This window comes from Rhipicephalus microplus, chromosome X (assembly GCF_043290135.1).
Source record: "Rhipicephalus microplus isolate Deutch F79 chromosome X, USDA_Rmic, whole genome shotgun sequence".
Classification (NCBI taxonomy): Eukaryota; Metazoa; Arthropoda; class Arachnida; order Ixodida; family Ixodidae; genus Rhipicephalus; species Rhipicephalus microplus.
The window spans coordinates 388,776,079-388,799,379 of NC_134710.1; the positions used below are offsets into that span (position 1 = coordinate 388,776,079).

The window sequence follows — 23,301 nt, forward strand, 5'->3', positions numbered from 1 at the left end:
TTTCAAATAAAAATAAACTGCAGTCCAGTGCACGACCAATCACTAAGTGTCGTCCATGTACAAAACATACGTAACAAATGTACGAAACATACAAGCCAACGCTAAGCATTGCCGTTCGACTGTGCGTAGTATCTTTTTCGCGAGGCTAAAGTTTACGGCAGGCATACGACACAGGTTGAAGAAAGCAATTATTCTCTTGAAAAAAATAGCGCACATAGAATACTCAGAGGCCTCGGACCGAAGGAAAAATTTCCTTTTAAGATCAAGTGCCTTGACTGTGGCTCCGAACAACAACACTGTCTTGAGCGATCGAAGCACTTCTCTCGTCTTCATGCCCATGGTGGTGTTCTTCTCCAACTTGCTATATTCTCAGTGAACCGCTGTGCTTTTTTAAAATAGCAACGTATCTGGTCTTAGATCTTAAAGTTGGGTAGCAGCTTCTCATACTTCCTTTTCTCCCTGACCGCAAAAGATGATGCCCGGGGAAGTTCTTCTTGGCGGCATTCTTCATATTTCTTCAGCATATTAACGTGGAAAAGTTTTCTGCTGTGTCCTAGGTCTAGCCAGTAGTCATAATCATTTTTCTTACTATTTACTGGAAACGGTTTCTTCCAATGCAATAATAACTTGTTACTTGTGGGAAACAAGATCAATGCACGGTCACCAGCTTTCAGTGGACGTTGCTTGCTGCGGCGGTCGTAATACCTCTTTTGCAACACCTGTGCACGGCTCAGATTTTGTCTTGCTAGCCTAGCTCGAGTGTCTTCTCAATCCGTTCCCCTAGATCCAAGACATATCCGTACGTCGTCTCAAGCTTTTCGTTTCCCTGTTCGTCCATTCAAAGCTCTCTCAATATACTCAGAGTTACTTGAAAATGCTGGCCATAAACAAGTTCAATCTGTGAGAACCCGGAGCTTTTGCCTGTAAGGCTTCACGATAAGCGAACAAAAGAGGTGCTAGCAAGCAATCCCAACATTTGGGCTGTTCCTGGACCATATTACAGAGCATTTCCTTGAGTGTTCAGTTAAACCTCTTTACCATCCCGTTGCAGATAGGATGGTAAGAAGTGAAGCTAAGATGCTTGACAGCCAATACTTCATCCACCTCTTTCATTACATTTGAGGTAAAGCACGATGCTTGATCAGATAAGACTTCTCGTGGGAAACAAATGCGAGAAAACATCTCTATAAGTCCCTCGGCCACTGCAGCTGAGTCAATTGCTGTCAAAGGCACTGCATCAGGGTAGCGTCTGTCGAAATCCACAAGAGTCAAAGTATACAGATAACCTTTTGCCAAAGCTGAAGTTATTGGTCCAATGATGTCGACCACCACACGTTTAAAAGGGGTGTCGATCATCGGCATACGACCTAGAGGTACCTCGCCCACCTTGCCTTTTGGGAAAGTCCTTTGACAGGCGTCACATGATTGGACGTATCTGCGGATATCTTTTTGTACTCCAGGACAGTAGAATGCGTCCAGAACTCTATCGTTTTTTTTTTTTTACACCCTGATGACCCCACATGACATTCTCATGAGCCAAACGTAACAGTTGACCTCTCAGGGACTTTGGATCTATGGCCTTTTGAATGCTCCTACCAGAAGACAGGAAGTACTGCCGGTAAAGAATACCCTTCTTGACAAAGAAAGAAAATGATGTTGAGCCTTTTCCAACAAACCTCTTGCCCACTCTGGCTCTGCAGGTGTCAAATGTCTGGTCTTATTTTTGTTCTTGGCAAAAATCTTTGCGAGACATCTGCCCAGGGAGTTTAGCAGGTGTAGCCCTTCGCAAACTCTTGAGACCTGTGACACCAACGAATAGAGAATTTGGTCGGTTCCCTTCGTCTGCAGAATGAATGTCTTTCTTACTGAATTGATCCCGAGAAGAAAGTTTTCACGAAACGCCGGGGTAATTGGCATCACCGGAACCCGGTACGTTTCCGACTATGACTTCGTATAGTGGCAACGTCATACACTTAACAATGGCAGTGCCCGAAAAGTATGGAGATCTGATACGTATCTTCGCCTCAAGGACAACACTGGTGCTGCCATCAGCCAGCCACAACGTAGTGGTAGTGCCAGTCAGTGCTTCATCAGGTACAAATGACTGGCGTACAACTAACGTGTTGCTTCAGGTGTCCCTTAGGACTCTAATAATTTGTCCATTCACTTCACCTGGTAACACCGGCATGGGACGTTTGTTACATTGCGTTTGCGTCTTCACTGTGCCCGTAACACTGTCATCTTGGTTCGAGTCGTCGCTATCAATCGTGGATTGTTGTGAACCAGTCTCGTTTTTGGGTAACATCAAATAAGATGTATTTGACTTCGAAATGCTATTACTTTTCTGACAGCCCTTGAAATCATGTCCCCATTTGTGGCAGTTGGTGCAATATACTTGCTTCGGCTTACCTCGACAGTCAGAGAAAGTTTTGTGCCTTTTACGGCTACAAAAAAAAAAAAAAAAAACATTGTACCTCTGCTCTTGTGTTTGAACTCAATTCAACCTACCCAGTCGTGCCTTCACTGTTATCCTCAACTATTAAAGGGCCAGTAAAAATTCCCGAGGTTCAAAAATTTTTAAAAAAAGATATGTGCAGTTTTTCTTTGCGAACATGCTGCCGCAAGAATTTTGCGAATACGTGCTATATCGGTCTAAGCTGGTTTCAAATTTTCCCGCGGCCTCACACCCCTTCTCCCTTCTATGAAGGGGAAGGCGTAGCCCATCGTCGTGACTCTGCCCACTTCGGCAACATGACACCACGTCGGCGATTGACGTCATTGACGAACTCAATCAGTCGCAACGCACTTCCGCTTGCTACGAAGTGTCGTCGTTTGTTTACCGTTTGTTGCACCAGCCGCGGGTCAACCGTGTAAGCGTCAGTGCGAAGTGCCAACCACAAACGATCAGGTCTCCGACGTACGTCGCTGGATGGCCGATTCACTTCAGCCATGCAGCGCGCAGGGCCCCATCGTGAGGCACCCAGTGCTAATGTTAGGTTAGGTTAGGTTAGGTTAGGTTAGGTGTTGCCCAGTCGTTCGATTTGCAGCGAACGACAGAGCAACGCCTTTTACCAGTGTTGCTCATGTCAATGGCGAAGTAGGGTTGTATGTGTGCACAAGCGCTGTAGTTGAGCGAGCAGTGTACACGTGCACGTGACAACTGCGAGGCTGGTTCTTTCACTGAAGTGTCAAGAAACAAGGGGCAGTTTCGCAACTGTGAGCGGGAACAGGAACTGGCGTGGACTTCACTACTGTTTTTTTTTTTTTTTCAAACCTGATTTAGACCAATCGGCGAGCTGCTTGCTATGTCACGTCGCCAATCGCCAAGTTGATCGCTGGATGGCCGATTCACTTCAGCCATGCAGCGCGCAGGGCCCCATCGTGAGGCACCCAGTGCTAATGTTAGGTTAGGTTAGGTTAGGTTAGGTTAGGTGTTGCCCAGTCGTTCGATTTGCAGCGAACGACAGAGCAACGCCTTTTACCAGTGTTGCTCATGTCAATGGCGAAGTAGGGTTGTATGTGTGCACAAGCGCTGTAGTTGAGCGAGCAGTGTACACGTGCACGTGACAACTGCGAGGCTGGTTCTTTCACTGAAGTGTCAAGAAACAAGGGGCAGTTTCGCAACTGTGAGCGGGAACAGGAACTGGCGTGGACTTCACTACTGTTTTTTTTTTTTTTTCAAACCTGATTTAGACCAATCGGCGAGCTGCTTGCTATGTCACGTCGCCAATCGCCAAGTTGATGCCACTGCGGGTGCAAGGGGGTCGGGTCAGGCAGTAAAGCTTCCCTAATAGCAAGTACCGTAATTACTCGAATCTAACGCGCACCTTTTTTCCGGTTAAGCGAGTTCATAAATCGCATGCGCGTTAGAATCGAGCACGAACAAAAAAATTACGGCCAATCTATTGCCATCGGCAAATCTAAAATGGCCACCCCCTACGTGCGTCGGCATGGCGCGTCGGCCATTTCTGCCTATGTGTTTCCCATGTGCGGCACTTCGTATGTGTGCTGAGGAGTTCGTCATCTAATAGTGCATTAGCATCGACGGCGTGGAATGGCCGACTCCAAAAACTCGAGTGCACCACGATGCCGCTTTTAAAAGAAAAGTCATTGCGTGTGCAGAAACGGACGGAAATCGGGCCGCATCGCGGTCGTTTGGAGTTCCCGAAACGTGCGTGCGGGACCGGCGGAAACAAAAGCAGATTTTCTACAGCAAAGCTTTACGCAAAGGCTTCAGTGGACCACAGCAGGGTCGGTTTCCGCAAATTAAAGAGCTGCTCGGCGAGTATGTGCTTTAGCAGCGAGCAGCACAGCGGCCCGTGACGGCAGAACTGCTCTAAGTGCGGGCTATGCAATTAGTCTTAGAAAAAGGTCTAATGCGGAGCCAGTTTAAAGCGAGCAGGTGCTGGCTAACTAACTTTATGAAGAGGAAAGGCTTTTCCCTCCGAAGGGGAACATGCATATGCGAAAAGCTTTGCGGAGGAGTACGATGAAAAGCTTCGCAGTTTTCAGAGGTTCGTTCTAAACTTGCGGCGCAACAACGGCTACCTGCTTGGGCAAATCGGGAATGCCGATCAGACGCCTCTTTACTTCGACATGCCTGGCACCACAACCGTCGAGAAGAAGGGGGCGAAGCAAGTTCGCGTGCTGACATTGGTCCACGATAAAACTACAGTGACGGCAATGCTCTGTAACACGTCAGATGGGCACAAGCTTCGCCCGTACTTCATATTTAAATGAAAGACGCTCCCGAAAGGAGTCGTTTTTTCGAGTGGTGTGATCGTGCGGGCCAGCGAGAAAAATGGGTGCGCGTTGCAATCGATGTCTTACTTTTTTTTTTTTTTCGCGGTGGAAATCGGGTGCGCGTTACAATCGAGGGCGCGGTAGAATCGAGTAAATACGGTAGTTCCTTTTTCAATCCCCGTGCGCAGTGCGCTTAACTGCGCACGCCCCTTCAAAACAAAGTAGTTTTATACTGTATACGATCGCATCTGCCGCGGTTTTGTCCGCAGGGTTTGCAGAAAGCAGCATTGCTTTGACTGGTTGAGTGTTGGACGGACGCGCACTTTCGGGACTCTGTCAGATATACATGATCGCGTGAGAAGCGACCAAGGTTTCGTCGACAGCAGTTGTGGCAACGACAATCACGCACACAGTAGAAGGCAGTGCCTGCGCCGGTCGCATGCGTACTTCCGAACTATCGAGTGCGCTGCTCTCGGCCTTCGTTCGACGATTTCCGTACTAAAGTTCGTATCACCCGCCGCGATTAGAAAATGTTTTCGGAACATTCGAATTTAGGTCCTATAGACATAGTGAAATTTCGCTGAGGAATTTTACGAATTCATATCTGCTGCGGTTTCGCATTACTGAGATTCTACTGTACATTTAGATGAACGCCTCTTGAACTCATTCATAATAAAATGGTGTAGGTTTGAAAAGCCTGGAACAGATTGAGCTGCTTTTTTGTGAAGATGGCTAGATCATGCACCAAAATATTGATTTGCGGGAGATTTTCATGACAACTGTACAAAGGGAAGAAACGGTCCAAATCGGGAAGTATCCCGGCCAATCCGGGAGACTTGGCAGGTATCTGACATTTTCAGTAAATTGGCAGTATAGATCTTGCTGAATTAAATGTCAATGCATTCTACAATTAGCAAAGAGTGCAAAAAGCAACTTTCATGACTCTAGCTTTCCTACAACAAAAGTTATGAAGTTCATCCTTCCATTATCAAGGAATGATAATTTTTCTATTTTATCTTTTATAAAAATTCATGGTGTCCTATAGATGCATATGACACTTTCTTGCACTCACTAAGCATCCAGCTTCTCAGCAAGACAACAAAATTATCGAATTCCGGCGTACCGAAGCTGAGAAGGGCTTATCAGAAGAATGAAATGTGGCCAAAAAACTGAAACTGAGAAAATGACAAAAAACAAAGCTCTGTACATTCAAGCAATTCTATACAAGCAAAAATGCTTCTTTTTGCATATAAATGCCTCAGAAAGCACCAGGGCAGTAGTCTTTGTCACACGTTTGTCGTTGCCGCCGTTTTGCTTGTTACGGGAACCTGGAAGATGCTGAACGCTTTCACTTGGCACCCATGATCCGACGAGAATCGCTCTTTTCTGCCTGTCGCTCGCTCATGGAGTTTTGCTCTAGCTGAAGTTTTTTCATTCCTGAATTGAAGCGCATCACGACCTCAGCAACTGCAGTCTCAACAGGTATGAGTGAAGCATGCTTCTCTTTAGGCATGAGAGACCATATAACAGAATGGAGTGCCTTGTTTGCATTTTGTCTTGCCTCTTTGGCAGCGTTCTAGCAGCTCTTGTCACAAAGTCGCTGTAGACTGGAAGTAGTGCATCACGGACATTTTCTAGGAAGTTGTAGGTGTGTCTTGGCAAGTGTTTCAGCAGAACCTTTATGCTTTTGAACAAGATTGCGTAGTGCAGTACCCATTAGTTTTTGGACATGATTTATACAGTCCTCTTTTTGAACCGGTATGAAACAATAAACTGTCGCGCCTTCAACAGCACGAAATGATCTACTGTCCCCATCACACAACATGACTGTGTATTGCAAGCCGTGGCGGGAAATTGAGCGCTCAAAGAGAGTGACTGCGGCCTCCATTTCCATATGCCCTGATTTGCACTGTGTATTTTTCTCTCCACATTTTTTTGCCAGCCTAACTAGCATTATACAACTTTTTGTTATGTTGTTTCGAGCAAATTTTAATAAAATTTATAGCACTGACCAGGTAATGAATCTAACTGTGGAGCTAAGGTATTTTTCTATGGCTAAGTTGAATATATTAAATTTCGTGAACAACAATGTGAGCTAATCAAGCTTCGAAATTATAAAGCATCAACACAGTTGAAAATGTTATAATATTGTACATCTGCATCAATATAAATACCATAGCTCCATATGGCAGATCTTAGGCTACAGCTGAATTTTAAACTGAACCAAAAAATATCGAGAAAAAGTGCTTTAATGACCCCTAAGAAATTACCTAACCATACTTCATTTCTTGTTATTTATTTCCTCATAACCTGAGAAATAATTGAGGGTACAATAAAACGAATTACATCTTTGAAAACAGGAGAAAAGAACGTATATACACACCTAATTTCATTAAAACCTCTAATAATAAATCCTCACATTTAAGATTAGGGTCTCCCCTTAAGAAGCAAAACAATTTTGCTGAAATTTTATAACAGTACAAGGCATCGTAAAATATAAAACCTGAAGGGTATTGCGCACGAGTTTCTCACAGCTAACATGACATCTGCCCTACAACCAATAGAGCAAGATGCCATCGACATCCCCTGAAAGCTGTACAGCAGAACCTTCTACAGCATGTTCTATTGTACAGCAGAACCTTCTACAGCATGTTCTATAAGAACAGGAAAGGCTACAAAACTGACACACTTGGCTCAGTCCAAATTTTTTCAGACATCTGGAAATAAGTGCTGCTGTTGTGAAATAAATGTGAAGCAAAAAGCTGGGCTACTTAGTTTTGAGTAAATTGACACATTAGCAGGGCTAAAAACTGTTCAGTATTTGCCTTTCAGCAATGCTAATACCTTTAAAAGAGACACGTACTAGGGAGCAGTTTGTGTCTTTTATATGAGAGGTCTCTTATAAGCAGGGTACCATTCTTTCATATAATATTCAGTCCATATTTCATAGTGGGCACACTACTGCTAAAATAAGCACGAAATAAGGCTATATACGGTTACAAAACATTTTTTTTCAGCTTGATTTTTAACCACTTCCCTTGTAAAGTAGTTCTCTATGGTTGTTCTTTTTAGGGCTCCGTCTATACCATTTTTCAACACAGCTCCTTCCAGCCCGCTCACAAGGTCAAGAGCTTCATGGCCGCTAATTGATTGATATATGGGGTTTAACGTCCCAAAACCACCTTATGATTATGAGAGACGCCATAGTGGAGGGCTCCAGAAATTTCGACCAACTGGGGTCTTTTTAACGTGCACCCAAATCTGAGCACACGGGCCTACAACATTCTCGCCTCCTTCGGAAATGCAGCCACTGCAGCCGGGTTTCGAACCCGCGACCTGCGGGTCAGCAGCCGAGTACCTTAGCCACTAGACCACCGCGGCGGGGCAGCTTCATGGCCGCTAGGCCAAAGCTGTATGTGTTTCTGAACTTTGCCCAGCACTGTCATTACTTCACCAGATGTCATTGGCGGGGTACTGTCCTCGCTGTCCAATACATCTGTATCAGTATCTTCTCCCTGTTACCCTTCTTACACCATTCTTACGAAACTTTCATCAGACAGGTCTTCATCTACCGAAAGGTTGTTATCTGCCTCAATAAAATTCTGAAAAATGCCAGACTCACCAAATCTTCTTTGAATAATTGGCCATGATTCTGTCTCAACTGCACACTGCAAGTCCTATTCTCCTGTCCAGTCTGCAATATCCTATTCATCTTTCTCCTGCAGATCAAAACTGGCTTTTTGAAACCACCCTGTCACAATGCTTCTCTGAATATCGTTCCATGAGCCTGTTAACATCTCAATCGCTGTTCTCCCATTAATTAGTGTCTCATGCTTTTGCAGCATGTTGAACAGCAGGGGTTGAACAAGTTGACTGCACAAACAAACCCTTGATAAAGGGGCTGTAGCACAGATGTGCAGCCTGGTGGGAAGTACTTAAGCTTAACAGCTTTCAATGGCAGTGGCTTCATGTGAGCTGAACAGCTGTCTAGGAACAGTAGAACTCTTCTCTTTTTCATAGCCATATTGTGATCGAAACTTGCAAGCCATTTATAGAAGCCGCAACAAAATTATTTATTTGCGTGAAAAAAATTGCTTATCTTGGCCTGCTTTTTCGTTTTTGAAATGAATATGAAGATGCTAGTTTTTATCTTATTACGACTGTCTAGGTGCGACAGCCCGGTTCCCTCTATGTGGCCAATACAACGGCGAATGACGAACGCTGCCCCCACTTCAGTGGTGGAGTACGTGCCTATAGTCAGCGCCTCATCCGGACAATCCTCCTCGTCCCATGAGCTGTCGGTCTGAGCATCCTGGTTCCCTGCAACTGCAGCTGCTACCGTATTTACTCGATTCTACCGCGCCCTCGATTGTAACGCGCACCCGATTTCCATCGCGAAAAAAAAAAAAAAAAAAACGTAAGATCGATTGCAACGCGCACCCATTTTTCTCACTGGCCCGCACGATCACACCACTCGAAAAAACGACTCCTTTCGGGAGCGTCTTCCATTTATATATGAGGTACGAGCGAAGCTTGTGCCCATCTGACGTGTAACAGAGCATTGCCGTCACTGTAGTTTTACCGTGGACCGATGTCAGCACGCGAACTTTCTTTGCCCCCTTCTTCTCGACGGTTGTGGTGCCAGGCATGTCGAAGTAAAGAGGTGTCTGATCGGCATTCCCGATTTGCCCAAGCAGGTAGCCGTTGTTGCGCCGCAAGTTTAGGACGAACCACTGAAAACTGTGAAGCTTTTCATCGTACTCCTCCGCAAAGCTTTTCGCATATGCATGTTCCCCTTCGGAGGGAAAAGCCTTTCCTCTTCATAAAGTTAGTTAGCCAGCACCTGCTCGCTTTAAACTGGCTCCGCATTAGACCTTTTTCTAAGACTAATTGCATAGCCCGCACTTGGAGCAGTTCTGTCGTCACGGGCCGCTGTGCCGCTCGCTGCTCAAGCACATGCTCGCCGAGCAGCTCTTCAATTTGCGGAAACAGACCCTGCTGTGGTCCACTGAAGCCTTTGCGTGAAGCTTTGCTGTCGACAATCCTCTGCTTTTGTTTCCGCCGGTCCCGCACGCACGTTTCGGGAACTCCGAACGACTGCGATGCGGCCCGATTTACGTCTGTTTCTGCACACGCGATGACTTTTCTTTTAAAAGCGGCATCGTGGTGCACTCGAGTTTTTGGAGTCGGCCCTTCCACGCCGTCGATGCTAATGCACTATTAGATGACGAACTCCTCAGCACACATACGAAGTGCCGCACATGGGAAACACATAGGCAGAAATGGCCGACGCGCCATGCCGACGCACGTAGGGGGCGGCCATTTTGGATTTGCCGATGGCAATAGATTGACCGTAATTTTTTTGTTTGTACTCGATTCTAACGCGCATGCAATTTATAGACTCGCTTAACCGGATAAAAGGTGCGCGTTAGATTCGAGTAATTACGGTATGTCCGTGTCAGTAAGGCTCCCAACGGCCTGGACATTGCAGTCCGCTTCCACTAAATCGCAGCAACTTCATGTGGAACTGTTGCCGTGAAGATGGACAACAACTCGCGAAATGCGTCGTCTATGCGCTCGTCGCCGTCTTCACTAGTTTCTGCAAGTTGCGCCGTCTCGAACGAAGCCCGCCCTGCGGAGGTACCTGACCACTGTGTCGGTCTCACGTCTCGCCAGGTGTTGAAGATTTCCGCAGGAAAAAACTTTGCGGAGATTTCCGGCCACTCCTTCGTCATTCACTGCTGGATGTCCTGGCTGCCGACAGCTTCACTTTAGCCAGACATGGTTTTGCCAACGATGTTGTAGCGGCGTTTAAATCGGCGAGGCCACCCGATGTTGTCAGGAAAGTTGTTTCACTGAGTGCAGCGGCAAACCATTTGGCTTTGGCCATCAGCGTCGGACCTTGTTTTTCGTGCACACTTCTAAAAACCGGCATAGAGTGCCTTTTCTACATTCTCTCGTGGGCAGGAGTGCGCACATAACAGGCTCCCAAGGTTCGCTGCTCTGCCGCCTTTACCTTGATATCTGCTTTGTTCTTCAACAAGGTGAGTATTCAAAAGTGCTCCCTGGTATCCCAAAGTCGTCCGCGACAATCAAACATTTCTTGCCAACTTCAACACCCTCAATAGCCTTCAACTTCGTCGCAAAGTCAAGGGTCTTGCTCTTCTTGACGCTCGTTATAGCTACACAAGAAGTCGACAATTCAAGGAGTCCACAGTGGCTTTGTACACCACACACGCAAAAGAGAAATGTTGCACATGCGGCGGCACGTGGGCGACGCGACAACTCGCGAGGCGATGGCCACCTGTTAGGGCAACAGCAAAAGGCGCGAGCTATGTTTGGCTGATCAAAACTCTCAAAACACCAAGAAAAAATAAAATAAAAGGCGAAAGGAGGAGGACGTCAGCTCCTTCGTTCCTGCTCTCCGAGCCGACGGCAGAGAAAGCATGAAAGAGTAAGAGAAATGACAAAAAAAAAAAGAAAGAAAGAAGAAAGCCGTTCTGCAAGTTGGAGATAGTGCAGTCCGAGCCCTCTCTCCCTTTCCTTTTTCGAGCGTTTCGGGTTTTCGTGGAGGCGCGGTGCCGCGCACAGGTCGCCGGACACTGTGAGTGCCAAAGTGCACCTTCCGACTCTCGCACCGAGCCGCCTGATGCAATCAGGGTGCAGCGAGTGCGAACGCAAACCTTCCAGCTCGTGCAACGTTCGATATATCCGAAGGCGAGTAACAATACCGTTTGATATAAAAGTGCGAATTTCCATACTCTTAGAAAGGAATTTCAAGGGGATAACTTAAGAGTTATATATACCCGAAAATTCGATACATGTGGGTTCAATATATCCGTGTTCGACTGTAGCAGATATTCACACTTGTTTGTGGATCCAACGTCCTGCAAGCTTTTGCTATTGGTGATACATAAATGTTCCTATTCTCCGTACTTTTGGCTCCATTTGGCTTCGTGTGGTCTGGGTCTGCTTTGTCATGAAACAAAAATCAGCAAATGTTCAGCAGTTACACTTCACCACCTTCAACTTGTAGGCTCACTAACTCAAATTAGGTAATGAAGTTTAAATTGGTTTGTTCTTCTATCTCAAACAAAATCAACACTGCAATAAACAAAGCCACAAGTGCGCTTGAAGCCCGCAAGCATGAAGATTAGGCAAATCCACATATTACCCACCATTCCTATAATCACTGAACAGTTGCAGCACCAGAGTCCCCTCTAGTGTTTTTTTTTTTTTTTTTGAAACTCTATGGGCGAACTCATTCAGTCAATCCACTCGGACTCGCTCAGACAATGGCCAAGTCGTGAATCTGAAAAGTCCGGGTGAATATTTGGCGAGCCTGAGTTCGAGTGAGTTCAGTTGAAAATTTTCGTGAGTGTGAGTCTGAGCGAGTCTGGTAGAGGAAAGTTTTGGCAAGTCTGAGCAAGTCCAGAGCGCGAAATGTATTTTATGAGTGAGTTCCCAAGGTTTTGCCAACTTATGTCCATTGACCACTCGATTTAGAGTGTGATCGCGTCACACGAGCTCTACGGATGAACGACAAGAAGGGCCCTTAAGAGGAGATGCTACTCGAAAAACGATTTTCTTTAGTAAGAGTCTGAATTTAACACAAATTGGCATGCTAATAGAGTTTTTTCTCCTCTTTTCAAATACGTCATTTATTTTCATATAGATTGCTTGGTTTTCTTTCTGCAGGTCAGATACTGCAAAATTATGGCCATTGTTATGCAACAATTCTGACCTATAAAAATTTGAGATAAAGCATGCAGATATAGCTGACTATGATCTTTTGGAACTGCAAAGTGCAAAAAACTATAAAAATTTTGTGTGTAAAAAGGTGAAAAACAATAATAAAATAGAAAAATGAAATGACAATTCTGAAAATGAAAAATGACAATTCTAAGTATACGAACTAGCGTGTATAAGAAGCACAGATCACACAAAACTGCAAAAGGAGAAAAACGCATTTGAAAAATTGAAACCTTTTTTTTTATCACAGAGTTGTTAGAAATGCATAATCTTTGGCCATAATGTTCAACAGAACTTTGAAAATCACTGCAAGTTACTAGAACTGTCCTGCAGCATAGGTTGTGCCCTCACGGTCCTTGCGAGCACTCTCTTCTAGCCGTGCCCTTTTCACTCCACGACGACGGTGGGCCCTTGCTTCTGCTGTCAGACGCTCGGACATTCTCTTGATGCGCCTCGCATCGCGGGAATCACTGAAAGTAACTAGATCTCTAGATGGCAGTATGTTGAGCTCTTCCAGGATGTGCTCGAAAGTAGCATGACCCTTGTTGAACCACAGGATTGCCATAGCTGCGGCAGTCTCGACAACCGTTCGGGAGACAAGCTTAGTCTTGGGGCAAAGTAGCCAAATTTTGCTGTTCAGGGATTCCGATGCGTTCTGGGTTTTCCCCTTGATGCATCAAGCAAGGAGCTTCTCATCCGCTAGCCGCTTATAAATGGGCAAAACAGCCAATCCCTGTGCTTTTGTCAGGAGAGGTGTGTGGCGTGGTGCAGGTTCACCAAGTGCTTCAGCGCGTTGATGTTTGCACCACGACTCTGTTCTTGCAGGGCAAAACTTGTGGCTGCCAGCATTGTCAGTAGAGCATGAGTGGAAGTACGAAGCCCATACTGCAGTGTACATATCCCGTACACTCCCCCTGTTGCTTGTTATGGCAATCTGATAGTATGTTTGGAGCTTCTGAATGGCTGGCTCTTTCATTTTCCGCCCTCGTGGTAATGGCACATGCAGCTTCCGTAGCGCGGTGCCAAGTCTCTTGGCCACATGATTAGTGCAGTCTTCTTTTTCTATATTGACAGCACCATAGACTTTTGACTCTGCAACTGCACTATATGCTTTGCTGTCACCGTCACTCAAGAATGTCATGAAATGCAGTGGGGTGTCATAAGTCAATGTTCTTTGCCAAATGCGCATTGCAGCCTCCGTTTCCATGGCATGGGAGGAACAGTCTGCATTTTTTTCACAGACTGGGCCATGGAATGCCTGCCACACTTTCTCGTCTGGGCCCATATCCTTGTGCCTACTGCATGTCAGTCAGTAATTTGATATGACCTCGAAGTCTAAGCAGAGGCCATTATCTAAGGAGATAACTGCGCCAATCCCGTTGTGGCTTTTGTGGCCCCTCTTCTGCCAAGTGCCGTCGAACATAACAGCCACATCAGTTTCGCCTGCTACTTTTTTCGTCAACTCTCTGGATCCGCGCAAGTTTTCACTCACAGCTGCCATGGCAGCGGTGTGCACCTTCTTTGCTATCGAAAAAAATCCTCGGTGGTGCATTGGCTTTGGGAGTCCAATAATGGAGCAAAATCTCGACAATTGCTCATGCCCAATGCCAACAGCGCGTGCAGCCACCACCGCCTTCACATTTACAGCGAAACTACCTCGGGAGCTCCCACTATCGTACCGTTGGCTCACTCGGCTGCTGCCGTCCGCCGTAACACGCAGTGACGTATAGGAGCATGAAAGAACAGTCGCTGAGCATTCCCTGTTTTCGCAATATAGTTCGAGGAGCGACGAAAGTCCCTTGCGCTTTTCTGCCCGCTCCCGAACGGCAAGTTTTTGAACACCGCAAGCAGGGCATGCCGCACCTGCCACAAGTGCCGTCAGCAAGACGGTGTCGCACAAAACTGTTGTTGCACAAACCTCATCGCGCTGTCTTTCGTCTTTTTCGAAGAAGCCGAGCATCTTTTCCGAAGCACTGACGAAAGAAAGCGCAGCGTCAATCCCTTCATCCCAGCCACTGTCGCTTGCGCACTCGTCGATGCCGCCGTCAGGCCTAGCACACGTAGGCGCGTTCTCGTTCGTCGCCGTCGTTCGGGGCGCTTCACGCCGCCTTCCCTTGAACTTATGCTTCGTTCGAAACTTCTGCGGTCTCACGTTGCACTTTTTCGGGCTTGTCATCACGGAAATATGCGTAGACGCGCAGAAAAGCAGACGGACCAAATGCCGATGGCCGCCACCAACACAGCTGACAATGACTCGGTAGCCAATGGCGATGCGGCTTAGGGTGCCGCGCGTTTCAAACCGCTCAAACCACGTGATAAAAAGGCCTCGTTTTTTATTTATTTTTTTTTTTGCCCACGTACGAAACTGGCGGTCGTCGGAGCGGTAAGCAGAAGGCCGGACGCAACTTTCCCAACCGATCGCGATGGTGGGCGGCACTGCGACGGGGAGCAGCGCGCAGTCAAAGATGGCCAATATCGGCGCAAATTCACGAAATTTTGAGCCACCGCGATGCCTTCATACGCATTTTTTTGCATTTTGCGGTTCGAATTTAGTTTTGAAATTTTCACAGATGAAAGAAGAAGGTTTGAAGATTACAATGCAACAAAAATCAGAAATACGAGAAATTTCGCTAAAACGCGATTTTTCGACTCGCATATCCCCTTAAAGAGCTATGCACTTCAAGCTTAGTTCACCATGTCTGATTGCATGTTGTGTGTGAATCCACTGTAATGAGCCTCAACTGCATTTTGCAGTTCAGCCTCCTTACAGTGGACATTACATTAGACGCAAGTGGCCACACTTGTGTATAATGTTCCTGTGAAGCATGCATTGCTTACGTGCTGCTCTTGGTGGAGCCGTCAGTGACTGCATGATGAGCCTGTCCCCGGTGCTTGGTCCCCTTCACCACAGTCGAAAAGTCCTCACAATCGGCAAGACCGTTCACCATCAACTCGCCACCACGCTGCTTGCCAGCCAAAGGCACCTGGCGGTGTCCTTGGATCATTGAAGGTGGCCCCAATCCCAAAGGTGACCGAGTCAACGAAGATGCTGGCTGCTGGAGAATAGCTTGGGTTGTCTGGGCAGCCTTTGCCTGCTTGCCGCCACCACTGCTGCTACTTTTACTGAGTGCCGCAGGTGCAGGAGATGCGGCATGGTTTAACCGGGCTGGTGCAGACTCCGAAGGGCGCTCCATGGTGGATGAGGCTGCTGCCTGTTTTTTCTTCCTTGAATTCTTGCTACTACCCTCCGCGACTACAGACGCCGTGGTCTTGGGGGGAGAGGACGAAGTGCTATTCGATGACTCGTGGGCTGCACTGGGTGGTACATCGTCACCTTTTAAGCGAACCTTATTAGGAGTGGATGAGGAAGACACTGCTGCTCCATTAGTCTTGGGTCGACCAGGCACATTGGGTAGCCCACCACCACGGTCAGGGGGACCTGCACATAGCAATTGACAACATTGCCCAACACTTACAAACAACATACAGGTTTCTGCAACAACACAACCAATGATACTCTTCTCAGACTGACAGGTCACTAGTGACATTCTGAATCATAATAAGCCTTCATCAAGCAGCAGTGCCACTAAAGTAGCCCAGACTTTGCAGGTGAACAAGACAGTGAGTGGAAAGCACTAACAGACCACATTAATTTAACACAATTTGAGGATTAGCTATTTAAAGTTGTCTAACATTAGTTTCTAACACGCAACGAACAACACTTACTGTACTCCTAAGGGAGAAACAAGAATGAAGTTGAGCAAGCTTGTGCAAACATTCAATGTCTCCAAATATTCAGTCAAATACTATGATGTTGATCATTTATTTCGGCTTCGACTTCACCCGCGTACCTGAAATTTATTGATGTGCACAGAAGCACTGGTTACTCTTAACTGACAATTATGATAAGGCTGGTGAGTTGCCACAGCATTTTTAAGTATTTGCCGGGGCAGCAACAGCTGGCAACTCAAGAGCACAGAACTACTGGAAGTGGATGGCGTTTTGAAAGAAGAGAGAGTTGAATGATTGATACGTGGGGTTTAACGTCCCAAAACCACCATATGAAGAAGAGAGAGTGCAAGCATGACGTTCCTCATGGCTTACTGCTCACGTGGCACTAGGAGGAGCACAAGGAGCACCAAATGCAGAGGTGCAACAGCCAAAATAGAAATTCAAATTCAAAATAGAAATTCAAAGCAACTTTTAGAGCAGCAAAATCTTACTTCTGGAGTGCAAAAATCCCGAATTTAGAGCAGGTTACAGGGAAAAAACATTCATTTTTCATCACAATAGACATGATTTGGAGCAGTAAAAAAAAGTATCTACAAAAATGCACAAACCATTCTACATTCTCTTAACCCGCAGAGTGAATATGAAAACGGCTATTTCAATAGAAGTAGCATTTTGAACCGCCCCACTCGGCAAACAATCATAAAGTGCACATTGGCATTTGCCATGCTTGTCAAATCCTATGACAGACTCTGAAGATTGAAATGTGGATTTGCCATGCTGGCGACCTTGAGATTTCGGAGATTCGTAGACTGAAGAGTAGAAGCGGTGAAAAAAAAAGTGGCACAGTTTTTTTTATTTTGTAGGGCTGCAGCAATTTCATAGTGTTTAAATGATTGCCAGCAACTTAATTGTGATGTATGCATGCACGAATAATTGAACAAGCAGTGCTGTGTCCTGTGACTAACAGCCCTGCCCCTTCCAAATATCAAGGCCAACGCTGTACTGCGGTTAGCCTCTAAGAAGGAAAACAGTTGGGATAAATTAAAAAAGTGCAGCCCTTACTGCGAAAAGGCCGTTTGCTGCTTTTTCAGATGCTACAAAAGAGCAGTCCCAGGCAATTATTAGCAAATAACAATATATGACTGATTTCAGAGGCAAAATCAAAAGCAAAACTACAAAAAGTGAAACTGCCATACTTTCCACAGACAAAAACAAGTGAACGCCATTGTACCCATCATCCATGGACTACTTATAGGTTTAGTTCGAGATTACAGCATGTATGGAGCACGTAAACGAATGCAAAAGAACTAAACACCACAGCAACCACTATCATGAACAGTTACATCATTCTGGTCATCTCCGAGTTGCACAAAACTTCGATTTTGCCGGTGAACTTGGCTGAATTCTATTACTCTGCAATATTTACCAGTTGCCGATTTTTCTAAAAATCAAAACACCAATGACTTGAAAGGCTTCTTTGCATGAAGGAATGCAATTCTCCCAGTTGACCCAACCATCTTTTTCAACTAATTAAAAAGCTAATTTATTTTGTTTAATTACTGCCATAACTACTGCATCTATAATCAGATACAACTCAACAATTCTGGAGAGGCCCCACCAAGATTACCAGTACGGAGTGCGCGCTGATTGGGACAGGCATGTATACATCCGCCTTTGAGAAAGAAATGATGTGGAATTTCAGATTGTATCCGACTATAGTCATCTTTAGAATCACTTTACTCGCATACAATTTCAAATTCTACGGCACTTTCCTCCCCCCCCCCCCCCTCTCAGAATAAGTTAATGTAAACACAGTCAGCATTTAATTTGGCTTATTTCTTAAGGGGAGACGTGCCTTTCGATGCAAACTTTCTTGTTTCTTGTTGGATGTTGATGAAAATTGGCACAGACACTAAAAATGGCCACACCAGTGCTTCTATAAAAATTTCTAGGCGATAACACAAAAACAATGGTATAAAACTTATTTCTTCATTGAATCTCGTGGAGGAGCTAGTAGATTTATAAAATGACAAAAATAATTGGTAATTACTGAACGCACAGCCAAATTTATGCTGAAAGGGGTTGAGTTTTCAAAATAATTTTTTTGCAACACTAAATTTTGTAGTTAACATTTTCTGCAGTGACACTGCCATGAGCACACTTGCACTACAAATGAGACTCTACGAAAAATTCTTTACAGGGTAAAATGAAAAACTAAGAACACAGCGCCCTGAAGCACAGTTCATGGAGGGTTACATAACAAACGGAATCAAAAATCTGTGCAGTGGTTGCCAAGATATCTGCTCCACGAGCTGAGCATGTCAAAAAAAAAAAAACAGTATCGATAAAACTGCGTTTGAAGTTTCACCTTCTCTTTACCTAAAAATTGTGATCTTAGGTTTTTCTTGTGATATTTGACTTCTCAGGCATCTGGGCTCTGCCCAGTGTGCCTTTGCTGCCAACATTTTTTTATCACAACTTTTTTTTCTTTATCTACAAATAACAAGTATGGATTTCAAACCAAATTCTCTGTATGAAGAAGTGGTGTGATAGTAGGCATGACAGAATAGATTGTAATTGAATAAGGCCATATACTGAAATGATTAGACTTTTTTGTGTGTTCAAGCTGTCATTATTGTAATTGTCATTAGTGTAATTAGGTACTTCTTGCTAACAAATAAATAATCACTGAACATTTTTCTTTATAGAAAGAAGTTCATTGCATAAGAAAAATGCCTCACACTATGACAGCCTATGCCTTCTTTCCAAATGACTAATAGTTATGGGCACAAAACTGGTGGCACAGAAATTTTTTAGCAGTTTATTTAACGTCGAGAGTCGGTCATATAAAAACTCTGTGCCCCTGCTTCATACATGCTCTTTTGCCACTCTAGCCGTGAAATGCATCATCATACGGCCTGTCGCGGAAACACTAATCTACGAGGCTTTCATTGTCTCAGAACATTCATTCACACTCACGGCGATACCAAGCAAGGCTCCAAGCATGTCTAAACTGCATTGCAAAAGCTCCACATGACCATGAAGTGCGCGGCCACGGGGACAGCACAACCAGCGCGTGATGCACTTGCCAGCGGTGTTCGGTGACGATTGTGGGAATTGAGGCTGGCCCGCTGCCTTTGCGCGGGCTTTGCCGCCTTTTCTACCATTCTCATGTCCCGACATGTCTGCCCTCCTTTGCTGTCTGCCGCGCTGGGAAAGGCGGAGTGACGTTTAACTCCCTCACCCGGTAGCGGATGTTGACTGTGGCGCCGCGCGGGGAGCCTCCCGAGAGGTTTTCGCGCGCTGCGTCAGGAGCGGTGAGATACTCTCCGGGACAGCAAACGGTGAGCCACGCAATCTTTTCCGTCCGTCGACTCCCGTCGCTCGGGGCTCGTCGGACTTCGCTGACGGCGCCTCGCGCCCAAGGCGAACACTCACCCGCTGTTGCCCCGCTGCGTACGCACGGCCGAAGGGCGGTACGGTGTCCTAGTGCGTGGCCTCGCTACACCGACCCGTCTCCTTTCGAAGCCAACGCGAGCGCCTTTGCCCTCGCTCGAGCAACCGGGCCTTTGCTCCGGTGTCTCCGTGGATCACCTTTACCGCGGAGACGTGCTCGTGGCACCCCTGTGTAGTACTTTGTGCCCGTGGCGTGGATAAGCCTACTTGCTTTCTCGCCGCGCCTTTTTGCAACGGGCTGTACTGCGTTTTTGCCAGATGTTGAGTGTCATTTTGCTCTGTTTTTACTTTTTTTTTCCGTGTTCGTTTCGTCAACCGCGAAGGGAGCTGTGTGTGACCTTCAGTGTCGGTGCTTGCCGGGAGAGAGAGACGAAGGACGCTTTGCGCCTACGCTCGCGCAGCTGTCGGCGGTGTGTGTGTGTGCGTGCTTCTGTACGTGTGTAAGTGCGTGACGCTTCAGTGCGAGCCCGCGAAGAGTGCGTCGGCTCCCCCCCCCCCATCGATGCGGACACTGGAGGTGCTGGGGGGGCATTGACCCACTTACGTCAGACCGTCTGGCTATGCTCTGCTCTCTGCCGCCGTCGAAGAAGCCCTGCTCAAAGCAGCTATGTGCTGCCGGCCAACGCCAGGGCATCTCGCAGCCAATTCGGGTTCGGCCTCCCTGACCACTGGAGAGGCCCGGCTTCCCGCAACTTTCCAGCTCCGTCATCGAGCCAGAAATGCGGGGCCTCCGAACAACCGAAGCGGCTTTCGTCGGACTCGCGGCTTATCAAGAGCAGGAACAAGCCATCAGTCAGCCCCTTTCCGTACCTCTGACCTCGCACTCGGGCATCGCACCCAGCGGACACTGTCACTCCTTTCCGCCCCTTCGCGCAGTGGACGCTATCCCCCTTCAGCACCACGAACACTAGTGCCACGTTTCTGTGCTCCCTTCCGCAGTTATCTTTATAGTGTCATGTGTTTACTTCGTTATTTATTGTTTGTTTCTCATTTGTGATCTTTTTTTTCAGCGGCAGTAACAGGGCTGGACTGAGGTTAGCTGTCGCTCATAGCAGTGTCATTTTAACTGCATGGGTGACGTCCGGCTGCCTTTTGCAGACCGGTAAAGGGCAAATTTAGGAGAGGGGGATGTGGGAATTGAGGCTGGCCCGCTGCCTTTGCGCGGGCTTTGCCGCCTTTTCTACCATTCTCATGTTCCGACATGTATGCCCTCCTTTGCTGTCTGCCGCGCTGGGAAGGGCGGAGTGACGTTTAACTCTCTCACCCGGTAGCGGATGTTGACTGTGGCGCCGCGCGGGGAGCCTCCCGAGAGGTTTTCGCGCGCTGCGTCGGGAGCGGTGAGTACTCTCCGGGACTGCAAACGGTGAGCCACGCAATCTTTTTCGTCCGTTGACTCCCGTCGCTCAGGGCTCGTCGGACTTCGTTGACGGCGCCTCGCGCCCGATGCGAACGCTCACCTTTTGTTGCCCCGCTGCGTACTCACGGCCGAAGGGCAGTACGGTGTCCTAGTGCGTGGCCTCGCTACGCCGACCCGTCTCCCTTCGAAGCCAACGCGAGCGCCTTTGCCCTCGCTCGAGCAACCGGGCTTTTGTTCCGGTGTTTTCGTGGATCACCTTTACCGCGGAGACGTGCTCGTGGCACCCTGTGTAGTACTTTGTGCCCGTGGCGTGGATAAGCCTACTTGCTTTCTCGCCGCGCCTTTCTGCAACGGGCTGTACTGCGTTTGGTGTTGCCACAATAAAGTGTTGCGACTTAAGCAGTATCGTGTTCTCGCCACGGGACGGTTAACGCGTGCCTTGCGGCTCGCTAATACCGGACCCACGCTGGTGGCCGTACCCCTTCGGGATACGTGTACACCACACGATGTGCGAAATGTGTACCTACGATGACAAACAACTGGTGCGCACTGCGCTTGTTATCGCATTTTCGAATGCCCACACGCGCAACTGATAACCGCTCTTTCGAGCAATCCTTGGCATTGGAGAAGGAGAGTTGACAAGCTTGAAAGTGGGGTTTGCTGCTGATGCGTTAAATGCCCGTCCGTGGTTTCAAGGACGCGGCGTTCTTGCTCGCAAAGTTCGTCTTGCCATAAGAGGAATTAGGCCTAAAGACAACACCGATAACGTACCGCGCCCATGCCCGCTCGTAGTAATGTGATCGTGAATCCGCTTACAGCTCCTAACTAAAGCGTAATTATATATCAAGTGATTGTCAAGCCGTTAACATGTCACGAAGTAGCGATTTTCGACAGCCATGTCCTCGCGACGCACAAGCAGCTGGCAATGGTCTCCCGGAGCGAGCATCGGGCCAATGGCAAGGCGAGCTGGGGCCACATGGCGGCCACAGCCAATGTTGGCCTTGAAACGAGCTTAAGTATTTGCTTTTTGTGCACTTGTTTTCAAAGGGAGGAGCCAGCTGAGGCAAGAAATTTGAACACAGAGATACGCTCTTTCCGATGAGCTCAAGAACACGGCTCTCGGCCGCACCCCCGCGAAGCTGTAATTTTTTGAAAATCGATGTTTTTTCGCCATTTCACGAAAAGCTTTCGCTACCTAGGAGGGTGAAACAAATTTTTGGAAGAACTTCTGCGTGGCTTTCAGTGTAGATATTTCAGCGTCAGATAGAAAAAGGGTTCCAGAAACTGAAAGCTTGAATTTTTAAAAAATCGATTTTTTTTCCATTTCTCGCGATACCAAAGCCGTGTCCCCCCTTAAGATTTTAGAACACATTTCTTGAAACACCCTGGGCAGTGTTTACAACACGAGGTGGCTAAATGCAGCAGTTGTGTGTTATGATTTGCAAAGTGGAGGGGGAGGGGGGTAACACAGGTCTACGTGGACTCTAGAGTTCCACATCAACAGTGGTGGCTTTCAATATTACAGATAACCTTAACGATTATACAACTTTTAGGGGACCATGCAAACCTGTCGTATAACCCGGGCGTCGTACAATCAAAACTAAGATTATAGACCACAACACTCATCCTTGGCCGGAAAACGGGTACAGACTGCCTGAATGACCCCATGGCACGACCTACTGCCTCTTTAATGAGGGTAGATTAAATTATTGTTGCCAGTGGTAGCTAACGGCAGCAATAATTAGTTGAAAGAGGTTTGAGCGTATCTTTATCCTCAGCCTTAAAAACAATCAAATCCAATGTGCATCTTTCTACCAATACATAAAGTTTGAAAATTGCCTGCGCGTGAAAACGAAACCGCATTGCCGTGAGCCCCCCATCAGAAGAGTCAGGCGCTGTGCTATTGCTATCGCATAATGGCGACGGACGAGTTTACAATGCGTTCATGCACAACTGAGCTGTACCCGTTGTAATTTGTTGCCTCATGAAGTGCAACAATGGTGTCCCGCTGTTATGAGCGTTGGAGTCACGTGAAAGTAACTTTGCACGGCGAAATCAGCTGTGTCGTGCCTTTATGCATGTGCAAACCAGTGAATGCGAGCGAGACAGAGGCAGGAGATCAGCCGTATGTCAACCAGGAAATATTTTCACAGACAAAAAAAAAAAAAGGTGAAAATATCAGCTTTTTGGTCAACTGAACCTACTTTATGTGAATAGAGCTTGACTAAGTAACGACCGCAGATACGTATGGACACGATTGA

The 23,301-nt window shown here is 46.8% G+C and overlaps 1 protein-coding gene across 13 annotated transcripts in view; it reads right to left on the bottom strand.

Moving 5' to 3' along the window:
* Positions 1-23,301, bottom strand: part of mask (multiple ankyrin repeats single KH domain) — a 340,851-nt gene that overhangs the window by 70,322 nt on the left and 247,228 nt on the right. For all 13 annotated transcript variants that reach the window (XM_075880102.1, XM_075880101.1, XM_075880092.1 and 10 more), the window contains one exon: positions 15,334-15,934. In XM_075880102.1, coding sequence (XP_075736217.1) covers positions 15,334-15,934 — 601 coding nt within the window. The remainder of the gene's footprint in view (positions 1-15,333; positions 15,935-23,301) is intronic.